The sequence below is a fragment of the Geotrypetes seraphini genome, chromosome 5 (genome assembly GCF_902459505.1).
Source record: "Geotrypetes seraphini chromosome 5, aGeoSer1.1, whole genome shotgun sequence".
NCBI classification, from domain to species: domain Eukaryota; kingdom Metazoa; phylum Chordata; class Amphibia; order Gymnophiona; family Dermophiidae; genus Geotrypetes; species Geotrypetes seraphini.
In genome coordinates, this window is record NC_047088.1 from 39117668 (window position 1) to 39142205 (window position 24538).

The 24538-nt window shown below is 39.0% G+C and overlaps 1 protein-coding gene across 4 annotated transcripts in view; it reads left to right on the forward strand.

Moving 5' to 3' along the window:
• ATP11C (ATPase phospholipid transporting 11C) overlaps positions 1–24538 on the forward strand; it is a 281152-nt gene that overhangs the window by 144531 nt on the left and 112083 nt on the right. For all 4 annotated transcript variants that reach the window (XR_004539497.1, XR_004539499.1, XR_004539498.1 and 1 more), the window contains 2 exons: positions 5195–5263; positions 12974–13047. Coding sequence is in view for 1 of the 4 variants with exons in the window: in XM_033944970.1 (XP_033800861.1) it covers positions 5195–5263; positions 12974–13047 (143 nt within the window). In the remaining 3 variants the exon portion in view is untranslated. The remainder of the gene's footprint in view (positions 1–5194; positions 5264–12973; positions 13048–24538) is intronic.

Sequence of the window (24538 nt, forward strand, 5' to 3'; positions counted from 1 at the left end):
GGGTACCGTTAACCACTACCCTCTGAAGTCTACCGCTTAGCCAGTCATTGACCCATGCAGTTAATGTTTCTCCATCAAATTTATCTTGCTCAATAACCTGCGGTGTGGGATGCTATCAAAATCTTTACAGAAGTCCAAGTACACGACGTCCAGGGACTCCCTCATATCCAGCTTTCTTGTTACCCAGTCAAAGAAGCTGATTAGATTGGATTGGCAGGACCTTCTCTTTGTAAATCCATGTTGATGGGGATCCCGTAAATTCTCCTCGTTCAGGATCGTATCTAATTTATGCTTAATTAGAGTTTCCATGAGTTTACTCACTATTGATGTGAGTCTCACCGGTCTGTAATTCGCAGCCTCCGTCCTGCAACCCTTTGTGTGGAGTGGAATGACGTTAGCTGTCTTCCAATCCAACGGGACTCTTCCTGTACTCAGGGAAAGATTGAAGAGCACGGATAACGGTTCCGCCAGGACATCACACAACTCTAAGCACCCTGGGGTGTAGATTGTCCGGTCCCATGACTTTGTTCACTTTGTGTTTTGATAGCTCACAGTAGACGCTGCTGGGTGTAAACTCGAAATTCCGAAATGAGTCTTCCGAACTTTGCCTTGCCTGCAACTGTGGACTATAGTCTCTGCCTATGCTAAGACGTGGAAGACTTTCCAGCTTGGTATGCCCAAGAATGTGTGGAGCTGTTTTCAGCTCCGATTCAGTAGTGTTAACTTTTCACTTTTCTCCAAGTGGGCCTTGACAAGGGCCTCACTGTGGCTTCACTTCGGGTCCAAGTTGCAGAGTTCTGTTATTTCAAAGCTAGGATTGTAGACCTACGCTGGTGTCTCACCCAGACATTGCCAGATTTCTGAAGAGTGCTATATTAGGCCACCAATCAAACCACCGTTCCCTTCATTGGACCTTGACATGGTTATCAAAGGCCTCCCCAAAGCTCCGTTCGAGCCTCTGGAAGATGCATCCTTGGATTTGACACTGAAGGCGTTTTTTTGGTAGCAGTAACATCAGTGCAATGAATCTTGGAGCTCCAGCCTCTTTCTTGTAGAGAACCTTTCATTAAAATCTCGGAGACTGGAGTCTCCCTACGCACTGTTCCTTCTTTTCTGTTGAAAGTAGTTTTGGCATTTCATGTGAAGCAAGAGGGGTGTTTACGTGTATTCCAGCCTACAGATTCTAAGAAATAGGACTGCATTTTGAAGAAGTTGGATGTGAGTAAAGTGCTTCTTTGATATCCAGAGGTCACCAACAAGTTTAGACTCTCTGACCATCTGTTTGTGCTAATTCATTCGACTAAGCAAGGTGTGCCTGCTTCCAAGGCCATGATCTCCAGATGGATCCATAAGACCATTTCAGCAGCCTACATTATCCATGGGAAACAGTCCCCTGTTTCTGTTAAGGTGAATTTGACTAGAAGTGTAGCTTTGTTGTGGGCAGAGGCTAGAGCAGTCTCTCCAGCAGAGATATGTAGAGCTGTGACCTGGTCCAGTCTACACACCTTTGCAAAATTTTATATGGTGAACATTGCAGCAAGAGAGGACTCTGCCTTTGGGTTGTCATTTTGACGGGCCGAAGCACTCAGCCTGCCCTAGATTTCTGGGACTGTTTTTGTGCGTCCCGCTTGTCCAGAATTGACACACTGGAAAAAGAGATTATGTCCTTACCTTGATAATCTTTTCCAGTAGATAGGTGTGTTATTCTGCATCCTCGCCCTGTCCTTCCTGCGCCTGTCTATTTTCTCATTCTGTTTGTTTCTCCAAGTTTGTATTTTGGATGCCAGTTAGACTTTTAGGCCCTGAAGAATTCTGTATAATATGTTTATAGCATTTACAGGGGTACTTCCTGAGCTTTGATGCTTATGTTGGCTGTTACTTGTTCACTGAGTGTTCAAGAGTTAGTATGTTTGAGCAGAACAGTTGATTTATTTGGGAAATTTTCCATTTTTGTCCTTACTTCACATAATGTCGATGGAGCTCTTGTTTTCTTGGGTACTAATTGCAGGTGGCAGTAGAACTCCCAGTGAAGTTGGAGTACCGCAGAAATAATCCAGAGATCACCTGCTTGTCCAGAATGACACACCTATCTACTGAAAAAGATATTATCAAGGTAAGGGCATAATCTCTTTATTTTATTTTATCTATCACACTTAGAGAGCATGCAGACCAGTGGTTCCCAAGCTGTGGATCAGGAATTCAGATGGGATCACATTGTCAGTAGATGAGAGAGGGGGGGGGGGGGTGTCACAGAAGTAAAATCTCTCGCCTCCCTTTCATCCTCCACTGTGACCAAATTCTGGTTTTGGTAGTCAGTGTGTGGCCTGCTCCCCCTTACTGAAAAATCATAGAAGGGCATTATCAAAAATGTGCCTAAGTCTGAGGTTGGATGGTTTGTGCAAAATGTCCACAAACCCAGTAGGAAAAATGTCCATTTTCAAAGCTTCCAAACGTCTATCTTTTATTTTTGAAAATGAGCAAAGTATAAGTTTTGGTCCTTAGGACGTCTTCCTTTTTTTGCCCATTTTCAAAAATAAAAACGTCCACGCGAAAAATGTACAAAAGCAAGTTTTGTAGACATACCCACCAACTACCTTGTCTGATCATGGCAGAAGGAATCCCCATCAGCTAAGCTAGTTTTGGGAGATTCCTGGTGGCTCAGTTGATGGGGACTCCCCTTGCCAGGATCAGCTGAGCCACAGAGCCCTATACCCCTCCCCCTCACATCCCCGACATACTCCTAATATCTGGTACCTCTCCCCTCACATCCCCCCAACATTCCTGGGCCCTGCTCCCACATCCTCTGAAGCACCCTATCTTTGGAAGAGCAAATGGCAGGAGGGAAGCTCACGTCCTCCTGCCTACAGGGCCGTGTACTGCAATTTTTTTTTTTCAATGAAAGGCTTTTATTGAAATACACTCCAAACAGTACAATTTCACAGGAAACGCAGGAACAAAGATATATAGAGCAAAATACCTCGCTCGAAAATAACAACAGAAACATGTGCAATTTCCACAGACTAATAAGAGCAATCAAAAATACCCACCAAATCACAGCCCATACCTCCCCACCCACCCCCCTAGGGACAGAGCACAATACCAACATCTCTCAATAAGGTTGAGAAACAATCTATTCCAAACAGAAACCAAAACGTGAAAAGGAATATGGTTATGGGATCCCCCCAAGTATCGCCCATCCAGTCCTACTCCAAAACAAACCCAGAGCCCCTAGCCACCCCTACCACAAACCCCCACAGAAGCCCGAAAACTACGCCAAATATGAGCATAGCCATGTAATTTACCATGACGCAAAGCTGTTAAGTGATAAAGGTTCTGCCAATTAAGTAAGCGTTGCTCCACCAGGGCCCACGTGGGAGGAGCGCCTGATTCCACAGAGAGGCAATGGCCAATCTAGCAGCAATGAATGCCAACTTACAAAATAAAGAGTCACCCCAAGCCAAATCCAATTGATGCCAAAACAACAAGGCGTGTCGCCAATCAGCCGGTATCTGGACGTCTAAGATCCGGGACACCCGAACAAAAACCTCAGTCCAGAATCCACACACCTGCCCACACTGCCACCACATATGAAAGTATGTACCCACTTCCCCACAGCCCCTCCAACATAGGTCACTCGCACCTCCCTGCCAACGAGCCACAACCTGAGGGGTATAGTACCACCGAAAGAGGACCTTGTAACCATTCTCGATTAGCAAAGCAGCTATACCTGCCGAAGAAATCTCTGACCATATGTCACCCCAAGTGTCCCAGGAAATAGCTGAACCACAATCATCTTCCCAAGCCCTCATGTAGGGAAGGGGAGCCCCCCGACAATTAAGGCACCTATATACTGCAGAGAGAGCTCCCTTCCGAAGCACTGGACCCAATAGCAGCTCAAAGGGCATCTTACCACCCCTCAAGTCTCCCAAAAGACCCGAGGCCCTGATATAATGGAGAACCTGCAGGTAGGGGAACAAATCCCTTATCCCAAACGCATACTTGCCCCTGAGTTCCGTAAAGGGTCTAACACCGCCCAAAACCGGGTCCCACAACTGTCCCACACAAACTAAGCCCCGTGACTCCCAATCTGCAAACACTCCCCCATCCCTTCCCGGTGGAAAGTCAGGGTTGTGTCTCAACGGAGTATACCAGGAATGTCGCCTATTCCCCAATAAACAAGCTCTGGTCTGATTCCATACCCTCAAGGAAGTCACTACCGAGGATACCCCCCCTACCAGGCGCGCCCTACCAGGCACCCACGGCCGATGTAACAAAGGTACCCCCTCACTTAACCTTTGCTCAATTTCCACCCACGGTTTCGGCGTCTGCGTCTGCCATTCTAAAAGGGCGCGCAGCTGAGCAGCCTGATAATATTTCACCACATCCGGGACCCCCAACCCCCTGTCTCCTCTCCCCTTACATAAGACCTTCCTACTCACCCTTGGCCGTCGACCAGCCCAAATAAAATTAAAGATATGCCTTTGAACCCCCTCTAATGTTTTTCTGCCCACCCAAAGAGGCAATACCTGGAATAAGAACAACAAACGAGGCAGAATCATCATCTTCACAATGGCCACCCGGCCCAACCAAGAGAAATACAGATCTTTCCAATTAAGCAAATCTTGGCGAATGCGACGGAAGAGCGGAGGAAAGTTGAGGTCATATAACTCCACTCCCGGCGGTCCAAAATAAACCCCGAGATATCGCAGAGAACGTTGAACCCACCGAAACGGATACCGATCTCTGAGATAGGAAACCCGGTCAGCAGGCAAGTTAATGTTGAGGAGCTCCGATTTACCAACATTGACCCGAAATCCCGACACCTCACCATAAATATCCAACTCCCGCAATATAGCCGGCAAGGAAGTTGCAGGGTCTTCCACCGTAAACAAAATATCATCCTCAAACAAAGCCAACTTAAAATCCCCTCCCGGCACCGTGACGTGTACTGCAATTAAGGGCTTCCCCCTTCCAATGCATCTTTGAGTGCTTTGAGAGGGGCCAAAGGCCATGATTGGCTCAAAATGCCAACTTTGAGTCAATCCCACTGCACCCGAAGATGCATTAAAAATATATTTAAAACAGTGGGAGCTAAAATTGAGCCCTGAAGGACCCCACAGGTCATTGTTTCAACATTGATGACATCTGAGTCAGAAAAGACCCTGAAAAGATAAACTATTTTCTGTCTCAACAGATATGGTTTCACTTATTTGGGACTTGAGAATAACTACATGAAAGTAAGAAACAACAATGAAATTGAAATGTAAGTAAAATGGTAAAACATGTTGAATGAGCTTGAAATTGTTTTGTTGACAAGCAGATCAATCAGCCACACCAAAGTTCAAAAAGTATTGGAAATAATTTCTAATTATATGTGCTCCCTTAGTTTGGAGGTAATACTTTCCTACTTCTCTTCCAGTTGAGTGTGCTCTTCCATTCCTTGCTTTTATTGCATTTTTCTTTTCATGTTTTATTCCCACCACCCACCCCTTTTCTGATCTTTCTCATTTACGGTAATGTGTTCAAACTAGCTGCCACACTGACATGTCAAATGCAAGGTGTCCCACCTATGACTGATAAATGGGCATATTTGCCTGTGAAGCTTCAATTATACACATAATGAGGATCATGTAGTGGAATATCAGTGTTCAACTTAGCATGCAAAAGATATGAAAAAGAATCAGATAAAGGCTTTAATCTTAGTGTTCTACATCCCCATCAAGAGAACAGATTGAAGGGAAGGCAACTGTCTGCAGGAATAGACTAAGTCATGGTTCAGGAAGATCAGATATCGGTGGGAAGGTGAGCAAAATATAGAAATTCCCTCAGCACAGCACCTTAAAATAAACACCACACCTCAGTGCCAGAAGGCAAATATTGAATATCTAGGGCCATATAAGGGAGAAAAACGATGTAAGCTAATTCCATGCATGTAGACTAGGAGCATAGTCTTCACAGTACAGGACTTCAACACCAAAGTCAACGTAGAATCAGTCGGGCACCAAGATTCTCAAGACAAAGCTAATGGCACTAATGAGCTTACATAAGAACATAAGAATTGCCATATTTGGACAGACCGAAGGTCCATCAAGCCTAGTAACCTGTTTCCGGTAGTGGCCAACACAGGTCTCAGGTACCTGCAGTGGCGTACCTAGCATATGTGACACCTGGGGCCCATCATTTTTTGGCACATGATTTTTAGTAACAAGCCACACGTCACACGTGAGTACCTAGGAAAAGGCAGCATCTTACATATTGCAGTGAGCAGTACATCAATACACCCATTGTAAAACTAAACAAGCCAGACCAGTAGAGATCAATCCTACACCGTCAGTCCTAACAGAAAACCATGTCTTTCGAACACACAGAACACAGAAAACACCTTCGCCTAGTATGGAATATGTCATCACAAACTAACCCCTCCCCCTTTTACAAAACTGTAGTGTGGATTTTAGCCACAGTGGTAACAGCTCTGACGCTCATAGAATTCTGAGCATCAGAGCTGCTACCACCACGGCTGGCGCTAAAAAACGCTCCACAGTTTTGTAAAAGGGGGGATAAAATAGAAAAACATAGACAAAGGTTAAATTGAACCAGCAAGAAGCTGGACTCTGCATAAAATGCAACACCACAGAAACAGTGACATATGTTTACTAAAGCAATAAATAAATAGAAAATTTTTGTTATACCTTTGTCTTCTCTGGTTTCTGCTTTCCTCATCTTCTTGTTACTGTCTTCCTTCCATCCACTGTCTGCCATCTCTCTGCCCCTCCCTATATGGCATCTTCTCTCCTTCTATGCCCTTTCCAGAAACTGTATGCCTCCTCCTTCCATCTTTCCTCTAGACCCCCCTCCTCTTGGTCTGGCATCCCTCATTTTCCCTCTGTTCCCTCATGGTCTGGTATCTTTCTCCTTTTATCTCTCTTTCCCTCCCCCCTGTGGTTTTTAGCATCTCTCTCTTCTCATTTCCTCCGCTCAGATCTGATATCTCTGTCTCCTTCCCTGTTCTCTGGCATCTCTCTCTCCTCTCTCTCTTCCCTTTCCTTCTCTGGTCTTCCTTCTTTATTTTCTGCCTCCGTTTAAATTTAATTCTTTCTTAATATGCAGTCCTCAGTTTCCCTCTTTTCACTATGTCTACCCACAGCATGCCACCCCTTTCTTTCACCCACACGCAGCTTCAACGCTCTATTTCAGGGGTGCCCACACTTTTTGGGCTTGCGAGCTACTTTTAAAATGACCAAGTCAAAATGATCTACCAACAATAAAATTTAAAAAAAACACAAAGCACACTGTACGCTGAGAAAATGTTAATTATCATTCCTATTCTGGGGTTTTTTTCAAATAGGTCAAGGCAGATGACTCTATGCACTGTCACCTCAGTAACAACCATACAAAAATAGACAAATATACCCCCTCCCTTTTTACTAAACCACAATAGCAGTTTTTAGCGCAAGGAGCTGCGCTGAATGCCCAGGGCTGCTCTTGACGCTCATAGGCTCCCTGCGCTAAAAAACGCTATTGTGGTTTAGTAAAAGGGGGCCATAGTGCAAAATATAGACAGCAGATATAAATTCAGACACATTTTGATCACTAAATTGAAAATAAAATCATTTTTCCTACCTTATCTGGTGTAACCACTGTGCAGCCCAAGATCGGGACTCAGCAGCACCCCTAGCAGTTAAACATAAGAAGTGCACAGACATGTGACCCAGATTGGAGTCACCCTGCAGGATTGGAGTATTCAGAGGAATTTAGCAAAAACACAACCACAGTTGTATAATAATATAAGTTTTATTCTCAAAATAAAGTCAAGAATGGCACAAGCAAAATGGATAATGATCTTTGCAACAAGAATCAAAAGGTAAAGACAAAATACCAAAACAAAATAGTAGCTCAGGTTTCTTTCTTTCCAATAAAGAATAATAATGTTCCTGAGCTTTTGCTCTCCTCAGAGCTTATTGGCTTGGTGAGCTCTCAGCCTGCTCCCAAGCAGGTTATAATACCAGCAATAAAGATCTTTGCTCAGTTATGTGCACAGTTCCCAGTTCCCAAAACAGAAGCCTCCAGCAGCCTTTGGGGCACAGCTGGTAAATAAAGAGTGTCCTAGGTTTGCCTTTCAGAAACAGCTTTTCAAATAGCTATCAAAAATTCCCTCCCAGGGTGTTTGCAAACCTCACCCAAAATAAACACTCTTAGCTTCAAATATTCAAACACAAAATGCAGAGTTCAAAAACAGAAAGTCCAAACAAACTCCCAGTGTAGAAAATCATTACTGGCACCTGGTAGTAAATCCAACCTCCATCGGTACAGGATCTTCACCAAATTCCACAGGCAGACTCTCTTGCAACTCCATAGCAGTTTCTTCATCTGGAAGTTGTAGATCAAATGAGTCACCAGCCTCAATTACCTCCATGGGTGTACTGGTCTCACTTCTGCCTGGACCAGGGGGGTCATTGTGGGAGAGGAACCTTATCCTTCTCCCTAGCCTGCCTAACTGCTGTCTCTTTCTGGAGCAGGGCAACGCCCTGATCTAGCTGAGTCAGCAGGCACTAGAACAGCTCTTGGGCTCCCCCCGGTGGTGACCTGAATATCTTATGCCTGGTGAGTTCTTAGCCTTACTGGCTCCACCTAGTGGACACACATGAAAACACCGTGACCAAAGCAGGACAGATCCTACTTGGTCACACTGGTGATTTCATGAGTCTCTGGTTGCACTTTCTTCTTCTGACTGTGCATCCAATCTTTCTTCCCTTCTTTCAACTTGTATGCTTCCTCTCCTCCTCCAGACCTCATTCCCTCCCCCAACTTTTTCTTCCTCTCTCCCTGCCCTTTCTCTTTTCTCTCTTCATGCCCCCTTTCTTTTTTTTCTGTTTCCCTTCTGTCTCCCTGCCTGCCCCCTTTCTTTCTCCCTGCCCTCCACCAAGCCACTGCTGTCACCATCGGGGAACAGGCCCCAAAGCCGCCGCCACGGCTACCTCAAGCGCTCTCTGCTTCCCTGCGTCGGGTCGACCAGCATTCCTCTCCCCGACGTCAATTCTGCCATCGGAGAGGAAGTTCCGCCCAGCCAGGCAGCGATTGGCTGTCCCAAACTTCCTCTCCGACGGCAGCCTTAGACTCACTTTGCCTTGGTGATTGATCATTTTCCGGACCTGGTTGGCTGTGCACCCCCCCTATCACGGAGCCCTGGATGGGCTCCGAGATCGACTCACTTTGCCTTGGCGATCGACCATTTTCCGGACCTGGCCGGCTGTGCAACCCCCATAAGGTTGCACCCGGGGCCGACCACCCCCCCACCTCCCCTTTGGTACATCACTGGGAACCTGGTAAGATCCCAATGAGTAAAACAGGTTTTATGTTACTTATCCTAGGAATAAGCATTGAATTTCCCCAAGCAATCTCAATAATGGCCTATGGCCTTCTCTTTTAGAAAATTGTCCAAACCTTTTTTAAACCCTGCTATGCTAACTGATTTCACCACATTTTCCAGCAACAAATTTGAATTTAATTACACATTGAGTAAAGAAATATTTTCTCCAATTTTTGTTTTAAATGTACTACCTAGTAGCTTCATCGCATATCCCTTAATCCTAGTATTTTTGGAAAGAGTAAACAAGAGCTTCACATCTACCCTCTCCACTCTACTCAGTATTTTATAGACCTCTATCCTATCTCCCCTGAGCCATTTCTTTTCTAAGCTGAAGAGACTTAGCCACTTTAGCCTTTCTTCATAGAGAAGTTGTCCCATACCTTTTATCATTTTCATTGCCTTTCTCTATACTTTTTCTAATTCTGCTATATCTCAAAAAAAAAAAAAAATATATATATATATATATATATATATATATATATTTATTTATTTTTTTTTTTTTTTTTTTTGGGAGATACGGTGACCAGAATTGCACACAATATTCGAGGTATGGCCTTTCCGTAGTGCAATACAAGGATATTATAACATTTTCTTCTTTGTTTTCCATTCTTTTCCTGATTCCTAATGTTCTATTTGCTTTCTTAGCTGCCACTGCCACATACTGAGCTGAGGGTTTCAATGTATGTTAAATGATGTCATCTAGATCCTTTTCCTGGACCGTGACTCCTAACATGGAACCCTGCATCACATAGCTTCTATCAAAGAATCTAAGAAAATGTCATGTTAGAGAAGTACCCCCTCCTCGAGGAACACAGATAATCAAATGCCAGGTTTTTTCCTAGTTCTGATTCAGATATGTCTTTTGCTGGTGAAAAGAAAAATCACACTGACAGAAATACTTGTCACATGACAGAAATACTTGTCACAGACACAGATGAGCCGTTATCTTCAGCTGGATCTTATCACTGCATCAGCATCTTTAAATATTTTCTATCAAAATGCTGGAGCCAAGTATAGCTTATAGGTGCTCTACAGAAACTCTATAATTCCTTGCAGATATTTCTGACACAAAGAAATGAAACATTCCTGCTCATAAATAAATGTCCTCGTCTGTTGTTCTGACTTTGACTTTCACCTGCTGTTTTCCTTGGGGCAGTTACCAAAAGGATCCATGCAGAAGTTTAAAGGGATCTGCATCATTGCCACAAATCTCCATGTTGTGTGCAGGAGGACTTCTCCATGAAACATTGATCCGGTCATCTTTTGTACTCATAAATTATTTTCTGTATAAGAATATAGTAGGCCAAGGAATCTACTTAAGCAAAGAAAATTAATATATTTTATAACGATGAAGACTGAGCCATGAATGAATGTATTTGGATTTTTAAAGAATCTCAAGGTCCCTAAAGAAGTGTTTGTTAGATCTGCAAGACAAACCTGGTAACCTTTCTTCTAGTCTGGAAGACAGTTGACATAAAATATAATATTGCCTGCTCCCGGTTTTAATAAACTAAGCTAGCCCATAAATCAGTCAGCGAGCTATGAAAAAAGTGAGAGAGAGAGCAAAGGATATTTCCAGTACCCCTTCAGTGAAAGTTGCAAGAATGTTGGACCAAATAGGAAAGTTTAGTTTTTTGGTACTTAATGTACCGCTTTCAGTGAAACAGTGGTTTACAATTACAAACAAGAAAGAGAGTAAAGAAAAGAGTTACATTGTATTTGGAGAAAAGCATTGAGGAGAGAGGCAGGAGGAGAAGGGGATAAGGGAGGTTTGCAAATCAATGCATGCACTGTGTTCATGTATAAAATAGGAGTTCATCAGGTGTGTATTTTGGAAGGAACATTGATCAAGAAAATGCATGGCAGGAGAAGTTTAGGTAACATAGTAAATGATAGCAGATAAAGACCTGAACGGTCCATCCAGTCTGCCCAATAATTACATGCATTATAAATGCATGATTAAATTAAATTGCCTTTTTTTTCTTTGATATTTTTTTGTGCTCTAGACCGTAGAAGTCCGCCTGGTACTGTCCTCAGGTTCCAACTACTGGAGCTAATGTCAAAGCTCCAGCCTATTCAAACCTTCTTGTCATTTGCGGGATACAGACTGTAAAAGTTTCCCAGCATTGTACTTGTGTTCCAAATTACTGGAGTTCCCATTGAAGCCCTCCTCAGCACATCCTAAACCAATTTGCCATAAATGGGACACAGATAATGTGCAAGTCTGCCCAGTATCAGCTTTAGTTCTTCAATTTATACCATTCATTTTTTAATTAGAGATCCTCCGTGTTCATTCCATGCTTTTTTTGAATTCCATCACCATTTTTCATTTCTACTACTTCCCTCTGGAGATCATTCCAAGCATATTGACATAAATTCTCAAATTGTTTTCTTCAATTTGGAGGTATTTTAAAAGAAATATGCAATGAAAACTCTGTATATGCTGAGAAGTCTATCATTTATTAATTTGATACAGCTGTAATGAATATATGTGCACTTTGCCCATTATCTATATATGAGGGATCGTCATAAAGTTTCAGCACTTTTATTTTTTTTAAAACATTTTATTAAATATCTCAAAAGCAAATTTCAGCGCTTTTTCACATAATCACCCTATTTTGTGATGCATTTTTACCAGTGTCCTACTAACATGCCTTCTTACCACTTCTCCCGCCCCAACCATTTCCTGCGAAAATATGAAAGTGTGAAAACTTTTTGAAGAACCCTCACATGTTACTGCCTTTATGTGAGCAGATTATAAATATAATTGTGCAGTTACCTTTGTAAATGAACTTTTTTTTGGTCAATGAGGGTAGATAAACATTTGAAGACTTACCAATATATAAGAAAAGGCCCTTGATGTTTTCTTGGGGCTTTCAGCTTCTGCAGACAGAGCTGTAAGTGCCCAATTCACCATACTTTATTATTATTATCATCATTATTATGCTTTGTTTCCTGAAGTTTGGTATGTCTTTAGTTATAAAGTTGAGACATGGTAATAATAGTAGATTAATGCACTTGTAGGAGAGGTTCTCAACTTCACTCTCGGAAATTGGAACACACCTAGCCAGGATATCCACAATGAATATGCATGAAAAAAATTTGCTCAGCTTCCCTCCGTTGTATATAAATCTCTCATGCACATTCATACTGTGGGTATCCTGAAAACCGGACTAGCTAAGTATGTCCAGAGGTTGAGAATACCTGCTTTAAAGTAAAAAGATCCAAGAGGGGCTTCATTTGCACCATAATCTTAACTAGCTACTAGTTAAAGAATGACATGGGGACAATTTTAACTCCATCCCCGCAGGAACTCAATTTCCCTGTCCCGTCCCCATGAGTTTTTTGTCCCTGTCCCTGCCCCACTCCTGTAAGCTCTTCCTTAACTGCACAAGCCTCGAACACCTATGATTTTAAAGTGATTGAGGCTTGTGCAGATGAGGATAGAGGTTGCAGGAAAAGAACTCGACGGGAAAATGAGTTCCCGCGGGGACAGGGAAAAATTTGTCCTCGTGTCATTCTCTACCACTAGTTGAGCATTAAGAATAACAGTATAGTATGTTTATCATCAGAGACTTAGGATTTTAATGATACTTGTTTTTACAGGTATAAGCTGCTACACGTTTTACACTTTGATCCCAACCGTCGACGAATGAGTGTTATTGTGAAAACCAGTACAGGTACATTAGTGGCAAATAATTAGGGAGAAAACACTAATATGCTCATCTTTAAAACAGTAGCCCAGTCAGATATATATTTATATAGCAGTGCACACAGACACTATTAGCTCAACAGATGGCCCTAAATAGAAATCCAGTTTCAGATAATGTGAAATTAAAGAATTTGGTAAATATGTTAAAATCTCATTCATTCTACGTATGGATTTTAACACATCTTTTACACTACGAAAAATTAAAACTGCTTTGTCACCGCTCTGTCTCCTGCTTAACCACCCACCCCTCCCTCTTCCTGTGAAACTATCACTAAAATGCTTTCATGCTTTTCTTATATATCCTGATATTTGTCAACATTTGCTTATTTCTGATCTGAAGAAGGGTTACCTTCGAAAGCTCATCATAAAATGCATTAAGTGAGTTCAATAAAAAAGGTATTACGTATTTCCTTTGTTTTTTGTTTAATTTCTATATATTACCTTGAAAAATGGACTAACATGGCCAGTTCACTCAACACATCTTTCAGATCTCTGTGCAGCTTCACTTTTTCTGTACATAAAGCATCTTTGTGCATGTGTGGAAAGATTAAAGTTGAGCAAGTAGTGCAATTGAATTTTGAGCTTTATGAAAATATGTGAACTATGAAGGCAAGTTGTCTGGCTCTTGTACTTATCTTGGGAAAGTCTGGAGAAGTTAAGACACTGAGAATTAATTATAGCTGTGACAAAACTAGAAAACAAGATGGTCATGTGAGGTTTATTGTTTTTTTTTTTTTTTTAGAATATTAATAACCTAATTTGGTAATATTTAAAGGCTTAATTACCAAGCTGTGCAAAGCAGTTAACATGGGAATTAGTGTGTGCTAACACAGCAGCTTGGCAACATACTCTAACTCCAGCCTTTATTGCCTAACATATGGGGTGGAGAATAGGTGGGATCTGTGCCTTACAGCAGAGCTTATCAATCTTTTTTAGGCCATGAACCCACAGTTCACAATGAGAGGCCTCTGTGTCTGACCAGGGTCATGACCCAAAATGCAGTGTGCCTGTCCTCGTTTGAGGTCAGCAGTAAAGATTTTATTTTCTGTATAAATGTTAATTTTGGCACTTAACACAGAGGGCTCCTTTTACAAAGGTGCGATAGCGTTTTTAGCGCACGCAACGGATTAGCGTGCGCTACCCGATAAACTACTGCCTACTCAAGAGGAGGCGGTAGCGGCTAGCGCGCAATATTCTGTGCGTTAAGGCCCTAACGCACCTTTGTAAAAGGAGCCCAGAGTAATGGTAAAACATTATTCTATGTACATAATTCTAAAGGGCCTATTTATTAAAAATGAGCAGTAAAATCTTAACATCTTTATGGATAAATGTTGAAGAATGGCTTCACCAAGAGTGTTGGGCAGATATGCTTCTGTCACTGTGCTTTAATATACTCTTGAGTTTCAGTACAATGGGAATAACATTTTATTTAGTATTCATAACCCAAAAGCTCAGTGTATTTTGTTATGATATAATGTTGCATGAGTGCCATATGCTGCTGGTGTTTTGGCAGTGATTATCTGCTAAGTTGCTGACACAGAACCATTTGCCACCAACTGTCAACTTTTTTTTTTTTTGTTTAAGAGGTGTTTTCTTTTCCCCATTGCAACTAGATTGAAAGAGGAAACCCCTGACTCTTGTATAGCTATTGGCTTTGATTAAAATGTTGGATACGTTTTGTCATGTCAAGGTTTAGCATACCTTTGAGTATAAAAATATTTTAATTTTATCTAAACAATTTATAACCTGCATAGCCAACAGTTCTCTGCGGGTAACAATAAAACATACATATTAAATTAATACACATTCCCTTCCCAGCCACTGTTTGATTTAAGCCATTGAAAAAGCTACTCCCTGATGAGACCTAGCAGGGCTTTGAGAATGTCCAGGCACTTTAGATTTACTAGTGGCTCTCAAATTACTTGGAGAAATAGCAAATAAATGTATGTTTCATGTTGCTAACGTGAGCACTATATAATAAATCCACTAGTATAAAGCACCACTAAAACAAAAAATGATTCAATTTGGACAGCCTTCAAACCACTTGTATTGAACTGTTGACTCAAGAAGTACTAACAATGCTTTATCAAAATGATTTGAGTACTTATTTCTCTAACATTGTTCTTTTTAAAGCTGCTAAGATTTGAAATGCCCATAACCATCTCCTACTCTACTTTAAGTTTGTTTAACCCTTTAATTGCCAGATGGTGAAATGCCACTTTTAAGTAACTTGATGTTGAATGAGAGTAACAGTGCCAGGGTAATAGGCATTTGGAGCTGCAGATCTCCCATAAGAATCATAGAAACACATGTTGCTTCTGAGCAACAATGCCGTCTGAGTATATTTCGTCTGTTTAATACTGTTGTTTTTAATTCTATGTTTATCTCTGTTCTTATCCCTATTTTATTGCTGTAATACGCTTAGTATTTTGATAAGCGTTTTATCAAATTTACAATAAACTTGGAAATTTGGCAAATAAAGGGTTAAATGGTGGTGCCATATACTAGAGAATGACTCTGTGACAAAATTCATCACCGTTCCCATGAATAACCACGGGAAACCATCTCCCTGTCATTCTTTAAGGAGAGAGGGAAGAATCGGAATATAAATGGTCACAACCATTGACCATTAAGCCTTGAATTGAAGAATGCTGGTTTAGAAGGACAGAGATCGAGATAGACACTAAATAATGATACAGGATTGTTTCCCGCAGGGACGGGAACGGTGATGAATTTTGTCACCATGCCATTCTCTACCGTATACAGATGCCAGCCAATACTATATATAAGAAATAAATTACATTACTATTGTGCAGCGTCATATCTCTAACCAGTATGCTCTGAATCTCTGAGAGCTGACAACTGAATTAGGTCTTTAATATTTGTTTAGCTTTTTAGCAAGAGGGAGAGAGCCTCAGAAATTGTCTGCATTGCTGATATGGGTTGTAGTATGGGGTCATTTACACACTTGTAAATGAAGTGTAACTATATTAGGAAAGAAAAAAAGAAGCGTTGATGACACTGTGGTGCTCCAGTCCAACTTTAAGGTGGAAACCATTAGCAAAACTGACCAAAAAGGTTGGCCTCATTTGATTTCTTAATGTTCCAGGTCCAATGGTTGCAGACTGACCTTTTTTTTTAATATTCTTTATTCATTTTTAACACTTTCAATAAATGAAAACAGTAAAGAAGACATTTTACTCGTTAAACAACACTTAATATCCTTACATGACTTAAACAGAATAATATTCTTCCCCCCTACCCCACATTATCAATCAAATTATCCATTGGTTCTCAGAACTTATAATAAGTACCCTATAACAAATATGTCCTATCCATATATTAAACATTTAGAAACTTATCAGAACCCCAAAAATACCCTCCCCCCCTGCCAAATCCTCAAGAAAGATAAGAATTCATTTAAGAACCTATATTCCCACCCTCCTCTTCCCCTGGATATGCATTAATATGTCAACAAAAAAACAAACTATAATAATTCTACAAAAGACATCAATGGGCCCCATATTAATTTGAAATTTTTTGTGTTTCCTGACAAATCAGTGTTCATTTTCTTTTTTTTTTTTCAAATTCTTTATTCATTTTTCCATCTTACATCAAGAATACAGTATTACATCATTTAAATCTTGTACACATCACTTGTATATCTATTAACATCATCTTAAAAACATAAATTTATACCCTCCCCACCCACCCTTCTCACAAATATTTTAATTAAAAATATCATATAAATATTATATTCTTATAACTTTATACCCTCCCCCTTATGTATGAGAGTACTTTCAGTGGATAATGGTGTCTAATCATTGCAATAATTTGTCAATGGCCCCCAAATCTTTCTAAAATTGTTATAATTCCCTCTTTGTATGGAAATTGTTCTTTCCATTTTGTAAATGTGGCACAACGAATTCCACCAGAAGGTATAGTTAAGTCTACTGTAATTTTTCCAATTACTGGTAATATGTTGTATGGCGATTCCTGTCATGATCAATAAAAGTTAATTATTGCTTGATGAAATTTGACTTTTTGTTCTCGTTGACATACCGAATATTATTGTATCATATGATAATGCTACATGGTTTTCTAATAAACAATTAATTTGAGACCAAATTGATTTCCAAAAAGCCATGATACAGGGACAATAGAATATTAAATGATCTAAAGTCCCTGCTTCCAGATTACAATGCCAGCATCTATTAGACTTAGAGCTATCTAACTTTTGTAATCTAACTGGGGTCCAAAATGCTCTATGTAAAAGAAAAAAAAAGTTTGTCTCATAGATGCAGACATCGTAGATCTCATTCTCCAAGACCAAATTCATGGCCATTGAGTCGCAGTAATTTGATGCTTTATCTCAATGCTCCAAATGTCCCTAAGTCCATTTTTAAGTTTTTTTTATTTATAAATCCGTTTATCAATTTATACCACTGCATGGCCTGGTGACCCAAGAAGTCCACCTGAAAGCATAAAAACTCCAGACTATACTGATTATTGAGATTTTTCCATTCAAGGAACCCCTCCTGAATGTCCTGCTTCAGTTGCAACTATCTGAAACTTTATGATTTATTACAAGACTGTTTTTATGTTGCATCTGTGAAAAGTCAAGCAGCTTACCATTTGAAATAACATCACCCAAAATTTGTATACCTGCAATCATCAAATGCTTCCAGATGACCTTAAATCCGCCAATTTGAATCTTGGAGTTCAACCATATAGTTTGATTTGTTGATTTATGGATTCAAATAGGCGTTAAATTACTAAGGTATCAGAGAGTTTTCCTTGTATCCATAAATATTCTGTTTTCTTTATATAATCTAGGCATTTTAATACTAAGCACATGACATAATCGTAAAGGGAACATGAGTCGCCATTTCAACCATAACCAATCTGGGGTATTATCAATGAGCTCTGGGAGGACCCAATACATATCCTGTCGTAAAATATAGGCTTGATGATACCTATAGAAATTGGGAAAATTTACCCCACCCTCCGCAATTGATTTTTGTAAAGATACTAAAGCAATTCTAGGAGTTTTGCCCAACCAAACAAATTTTGTAAGAATACTATTTAACTTTTTGTAAAAGGACCCCTTAAAAAAGACTGGTAACATTCCCATCTGATAACAAACCACAGGCAATATCATCATTTTAATAGTTTGAATTCTCCCCCACCAAGACAGATGTAATGGATTCCATTGCTCACACATTTCTGTTACCTTCTGCAATAAAAATTTTTCATTCTCTTTCATTGTGTCTTCCAGCGTGTTTTTTATCCAAATTCCCAAATATTATAATACATCTTCCTTTCATACAAAAGAAAATGAATCAAATAATCCTTTTGTGCACTACACATTTAGTGGAAGAACTTCAGATTTACTCCAATTTATCTTATACCCTGAAAATTTTCCGTAAACTAAAGCGTTCTGAAAAATTATTATTAATATATAGTTTTGCAACAGGGGAGCTATACAACATTTAAATCATTTGTATAAATCTTGAACCTATTCCAAACCATTACATAGCTTGATACATGAAGGTCCATTCTACCCAATCAAAGGCTTTCTCTGCATCTAAGGACACAGAAAAAGCCGGATCTTTCATGGCTTTTGTTAAATTTAACATATGAAAAGCCAATCTGGTGTTATTAGATGAATGTCTCCCAGCAACGAATCCAGTTTGGTGCATATCAATAATAAAAGGGAGAGCCTTGGCCAAGCGTATTGTTTCTGCCGTTGAGTCCTGTAGTTTGAATTGAGTCATAAACATTCTTTAACGTTTTCTTATCAACTTCCACTGAGAGTATGTTTAACATATTACCTAAAATATTAAGTATCATTCCATGCACATTTCTCAAGAGAATGAAGAGTAAAATAAATACATCTAAAGAAAAATCAAAAATCATACCATCATACAATCCATCTTTCTTCCATGTATCTTATCTCTATGTCAACATAGGCTGTTCCTGTTTATTTATGAAGTACTGCAACTTTTCTGGATCCTTAAAAGTAGTGGTTTTGTTCTCAAAAGTAGCTCTCATTAGTGCTGGGTATAATAAGCCGTATTAAGCCCCCATAGCTCTCAATTGTGGTCTCGGTGCTAGAAAACCTTTTCTTCTTATTGCTGTATTCCTAGCAAAGTCGGGAACAATATAAATCCGTGCATCCTGGCATTTCAAGTTCTTGTTTTGTTTTGCCAATTGGAATATTTCTAAAACCTGTTGATATCTCAGGAGCTTAAAAATTAGAGGACGAGGACCCTTTTTTCTCTCATCTCTCTTGACAGGGATTCGGTGTGCCCTTTCAATTTCGAGAGAAAACTTTGATTTTATAGGCAGTATCTTAGGCAGAAAATTCTCTAAGAAGGAAATAGCACTCCCTTTTTCAACCCCTTCCGGGAGATCTAAGATACGTAAATTGCTCCTCTCACGATTAGAAACTTTCTCCAGCTCTCGGGTAAGAAATTCCATTTGCTTCTGTTCCATTTTACTTTTAACTATCTCCGTTTCAGCCGTCTCTAATCTTTTTTCAATATTATTTGTTTTAATTTCAGCCTGCTCCATCCTCTTAGTAAGAACAGACATTTCCTCCGTAAGATCATTCACTTTCTTGGCTGTGTCCAAAACGCTCTCTTTTATTTCTTTTAACTCTCTCATAATATCACTATCGCCATTTTTTGATGTTGATGTTTTTAACGGCGTCTCTGGCTCCGGTTTTGCTTGTTTCACACTCGCAGAAAGTATAAACATTGAATCGCTCTTATTCTGCTGTCCCAAAGCCATTATATGATCTTACCCTTTCTAAAAAAAAAACAAATTAAAATTTTTCGAGTGACTTATCACTTTCAGGTTCTAGCGATGCGGAGCTCACTCACTATCCAACCTTCTCTATGCGCGACCAAGCCACGCCCTCCCATTTTCTCATATTTATAGATTAAACATAAATTTGCCCACCAGAATGTAAAGTTAAGTCGGTCCCAATTTTTCCAATTTCGTGTAATCAATTGTAAAGCTGTACCCCTCATAATTAAAAAAAGTAATCTTTTATATTTATCTAAAGGATCCTTTACATATAACACAGTACCACAAATCACAACTTCATAAGTTAAAGGGATCGTAACTTCTAGAATATTATTATGTCCCCAAATCGTCTTCCAAAAAATCAGAATCATAGGGCAATTAAAACAGTAAGTGATCCAATGTTCCCATATCTAGATGACAGTGCCAGCATCTATTAGACCTTGAATTATCTAACTTATTCAATCTAACCAGGGTCCAAAAAGTACGATGTAACAAAAAGAACCAAGTTTGATTCATAGATGCCGGTGCTGTACATCTCATCCTCCAAAACCAAATCCGTGGCCATCGAGATACAGGACTGTACTGTTTAATCTCAACACACCAGATGTCTCTAAGAGCATTTTTGGGTTTCTTATGCACAAGTTCAGATATTAATTTATACCACCTGGCAGCTTGATGCCCAAGCATATCTGTCTGAAAGCAGAGGAACTGCAAGCTGTAGTAATTTTTAAAATTATGCCAATCAGGGAACTCCTTCTGAATAGCCTGCTTCAGTTGCAACCATTTATAAAATTGAAATTTTGAAATACCAAAAGATTGTTGCAACTGTGAAAAGTCAAGCAATTTTCCATTTAAAATGACATCCTCCAATGTGCTTATGCCTGCCTGCATCCATTCCTTCCAGGCAATTTTGGAGCCACCTATTTGTATCTTGGAATTCAACCATAGGGATTGACACAAAGACTGTTCTATAGGAATTTCAGTTATCTTATTAATGTATCTCAAAGTCTTCCAAGTATCCAAAATAATATTATTATCCTTAGCATAACTTGGTAATTTAATGTCCAATACATGAGAAAGATGCATTGGGAATATAATTTTCCAGTCTGGATAATGTTCCATGAGATCAGGCAGGATCCAATACATACTGTGATGCAGAATATAGGCCTGATGATACCTATAAAAATTTGGAAAATTTACCCCTCCCTCCACAATTGTTTTTTGTAGAGATACTAAAGCAATTCTAGCAGTTTTGCCCTTCCAAACAAACTTAATAAGGATACTATTCAATTTCTTGTAAAATGACCCCTGAAAATGAATTGGCAACATACCCATTTGGTAACAAACCACAGGCAGGATCATCATTTTGACTGCTTGGATTCTCCCCCACCAAGACAAATGTAATGGGTTCCATTGCTCCCACAATTCAGTGACCTTTAGCAATAAAGATTTTTCATTTACTTTCATCGTCTCTTCCAGCATCTTATAGATCCATATTCCTAGATATTTTATACCCTCTTCTTTCCAAAGAAAAGGGAATAAATCAAACAATCCTTTTTGACAATATATATTTAGAGGAAAAATTTCTGATTTACTCCAATTGATTTCATATCATGAAAATTTTCCGAATCTTTCAATCAAATCTAGTAAATGTGGAATGGTAGGTTCAGGATTTCTCAAATGAAGTAAGATACCATCTGCATATGCATATGGAACACCTTGAATCTCCTCAGTTTGTTGAATAGCCAATAACAATATCAAACAACAGAGGAGATAAAGGACAACCTTGCCTAACTCCCCTCTCTAGACGAAAAACATCTGAAAAAGTATTATTTATATATAATCTAGCAGAAGGGGAGCTATATAAAGCTTTAACCATTTGAATAAATCCAGAACCCACACCAAACCAATCCATTGCTTGATACATAAAGGTCCATTCTACATGATCAAATGCCTTCTCTGCATCCAAAGATACAGAGAAGGCTGGCTCTTTCATGGATTTTGTTAGTCAACATGTGAAGAGCTAAACTGGTGTTATGTGAAGAATGTCTATGAGCAACAAACCCTGTTAGATGCATACCTATAATATGAGGGAGAGCCTTAGCCAAACGTGAAGCCAATACCTTAGCCAAAAGTTTTCCATCAACATTAATCAGAGAAATTGGCCTGTAATTTGAAACCAACAAAGGATATTTATTTGGCTTAGGCAAAACTATAGTCAAAGCTTCTGCCATAGTACCTGAAATGCTGCCTTTATTCAATTGAACCTGATATAAATTTAATAAATAAGGCATTAATGTATTTTGAAATGATTTCTAAAACTCCACAGTGTAACCATCACCTCCTGGAGCGGATCCAACTCTAAGGGATTTCAATGTCGGCTGAATCTCCTTCAGCGAAATAGGTGCATGAAGAGATCCCTTTATATACTCGGGAATTTTAGGTCCTTCTATTGAATTCAAAAACTTTAAACCATCAAGTTCTCTGTTCGAATAATGCTCAGAAGAATACAAGCCTTATAAAAATTCATGAATTGTTTTAAAATATTAATTTTAGAATGAGTAATCCCATTTTCATCTGTAATAGCCACAATCTTTACTTTCCTTTTTTTTGCTTTTAAATAATTAGCCAGTAATCTTCCCGCCTTATTCAAGTTTCCATAATACTATGCCTGTTGAATGAACAATTCTTTCCTAGAACATTTAGAAGAAATCTCATTGTATTTATATTATTGCTTTTAAGAGGGCCTGGAATGTATCTTGTTCCCATTTTACCGTTAATTTTGATTCTAATTCTTTAATCTTTTCCTCCAATTCTGAGAACTCCTTTTTTAATTGATTATTAATATAAGCCAAATATGAAATTATATACCCTCTCATGGTAGCTTTAAAAGCATCCCACAAAGTTTCCAATGAGATCTCTGAAGAATTAATATGAAAATATTCATCCATTTTTATCTGAAGTTCTTCAATAAATTTTGTCTCCAAGCAGTGCATTATTGAACCTCCAAACAGGTCTATTACAATTCTGTACTTCCATTTCAAATTCAGTCCATACTCCACCATATCTGATAAAATGATTGGATCTATGGTAGCCTTTCTGACCTATTGCACCAAACTATCTGAAACAAAAATATAATCAATCCTAGAAAATGACTTATGAACATGTGAACAAAAAGAAAATTCCCGAGCATCAAAATGTAAAATTCTCCAGATATCTTTCAATCCACATACTTGAATCCACATACTTGAATCATCACTCTACTAGGTATTTTATCCAACAGAGGATCCATAACAGTATTAAAATCCCCCGCCACAATTAAATTAGCCATAGCCAGAGGTAAAAGAAGATGTTGGAGTGTTTTGAAAAATTCTATTTGATTCGAATTAAGACCATAAATGTTAAATAACGTCAGAGTATCTTTACCTAAGCTCATATTTACATGTGCCCATCTACTCTTAGGATCAGCTGACACCAAATTAAATGATGCATTACATTTTTTATTCACTAATATAGCCAACCCCGCTTTTTTTCCCCACAGCAGGAGCATAGAAGCAATGTTTAACCCAACAGCATTCTAACTTTTTAGATTCTATGGCTGACAAATGGGTCTCTTGAATATAATATTTATACGCATTTTGTTTTTTAAGAAAATTAAGTTATTTTTTCCTTTTTATAGGGTGGTTAAGCCCATTGATGTTTAATGTAAATAATTTCATATACATTCTTAAATTTTGGTTAGAAATTCCATAATAATAATAAATAAACAAACATATATATTATATTACAACTTTTATTATACCCCAACTGACTGACCTTTTCTTTAATATAATGAGATTTATACTGTGTGTAGATGTAAATAATAGTTAAGGTAGTACAGTGCTTATGAAAAAGAAACCGTCATGCCACTATGCATCAAAATCCATATTGCCAGTTAGGGAAAGGCAACCCTTAATCTTTTATGACTGCATAACATGCTTCTTAATCATCAGCAAGGGCAGTTCAGAAACATTTTGCATCTTTAACCATTAACTCTATGCTTGATTTTTTTTAAAGACACTGAGCTCCCTAATAGTTGCCAAAATTGAGGGTTTTATTCATTCATCTGTTTATAACAATGGAACTGCCCTCATAATAAAGTGATAGGGCATATTAATTTAAAATACTTTGGAGCCTAACTCTTGACACCTATTCTGCCATCTCTCCTTTAGAGAATATTTGCAAGCATAACATATGTTGGGTCTGATAATTAGAATGAACATTTATATAACTTTTGAAAAGGTTCCAGTTGGGCAATTGAGGTTCAATTAATGAATAGCCAAAAGCTCATTTACTATGTTACTTTATTACGTGCTTTATTTCCCTCTTCATTTTTCATTGTGCTAAATAGTTAGAATAATGCCACATCTGTTTTCCTTTCATCTCTGACATTCTTTTATGTGCTCATTTTCTAAATAGTTGTTTTATTTGAACTGTAAGTAAGACAGCCCATGCCTTTACTGATTTAATATCTGTATAACCAACAGATATTCTAGTAACCAAGTGACATGCTTAATTGTGTTTGCTAGATGTTGGGTTGGTTGGTGTTTTTTGGTGAAAGCAGGCTGTATGAAGGTTTTATAGAAAACTCTTTAATTAAAACCTCC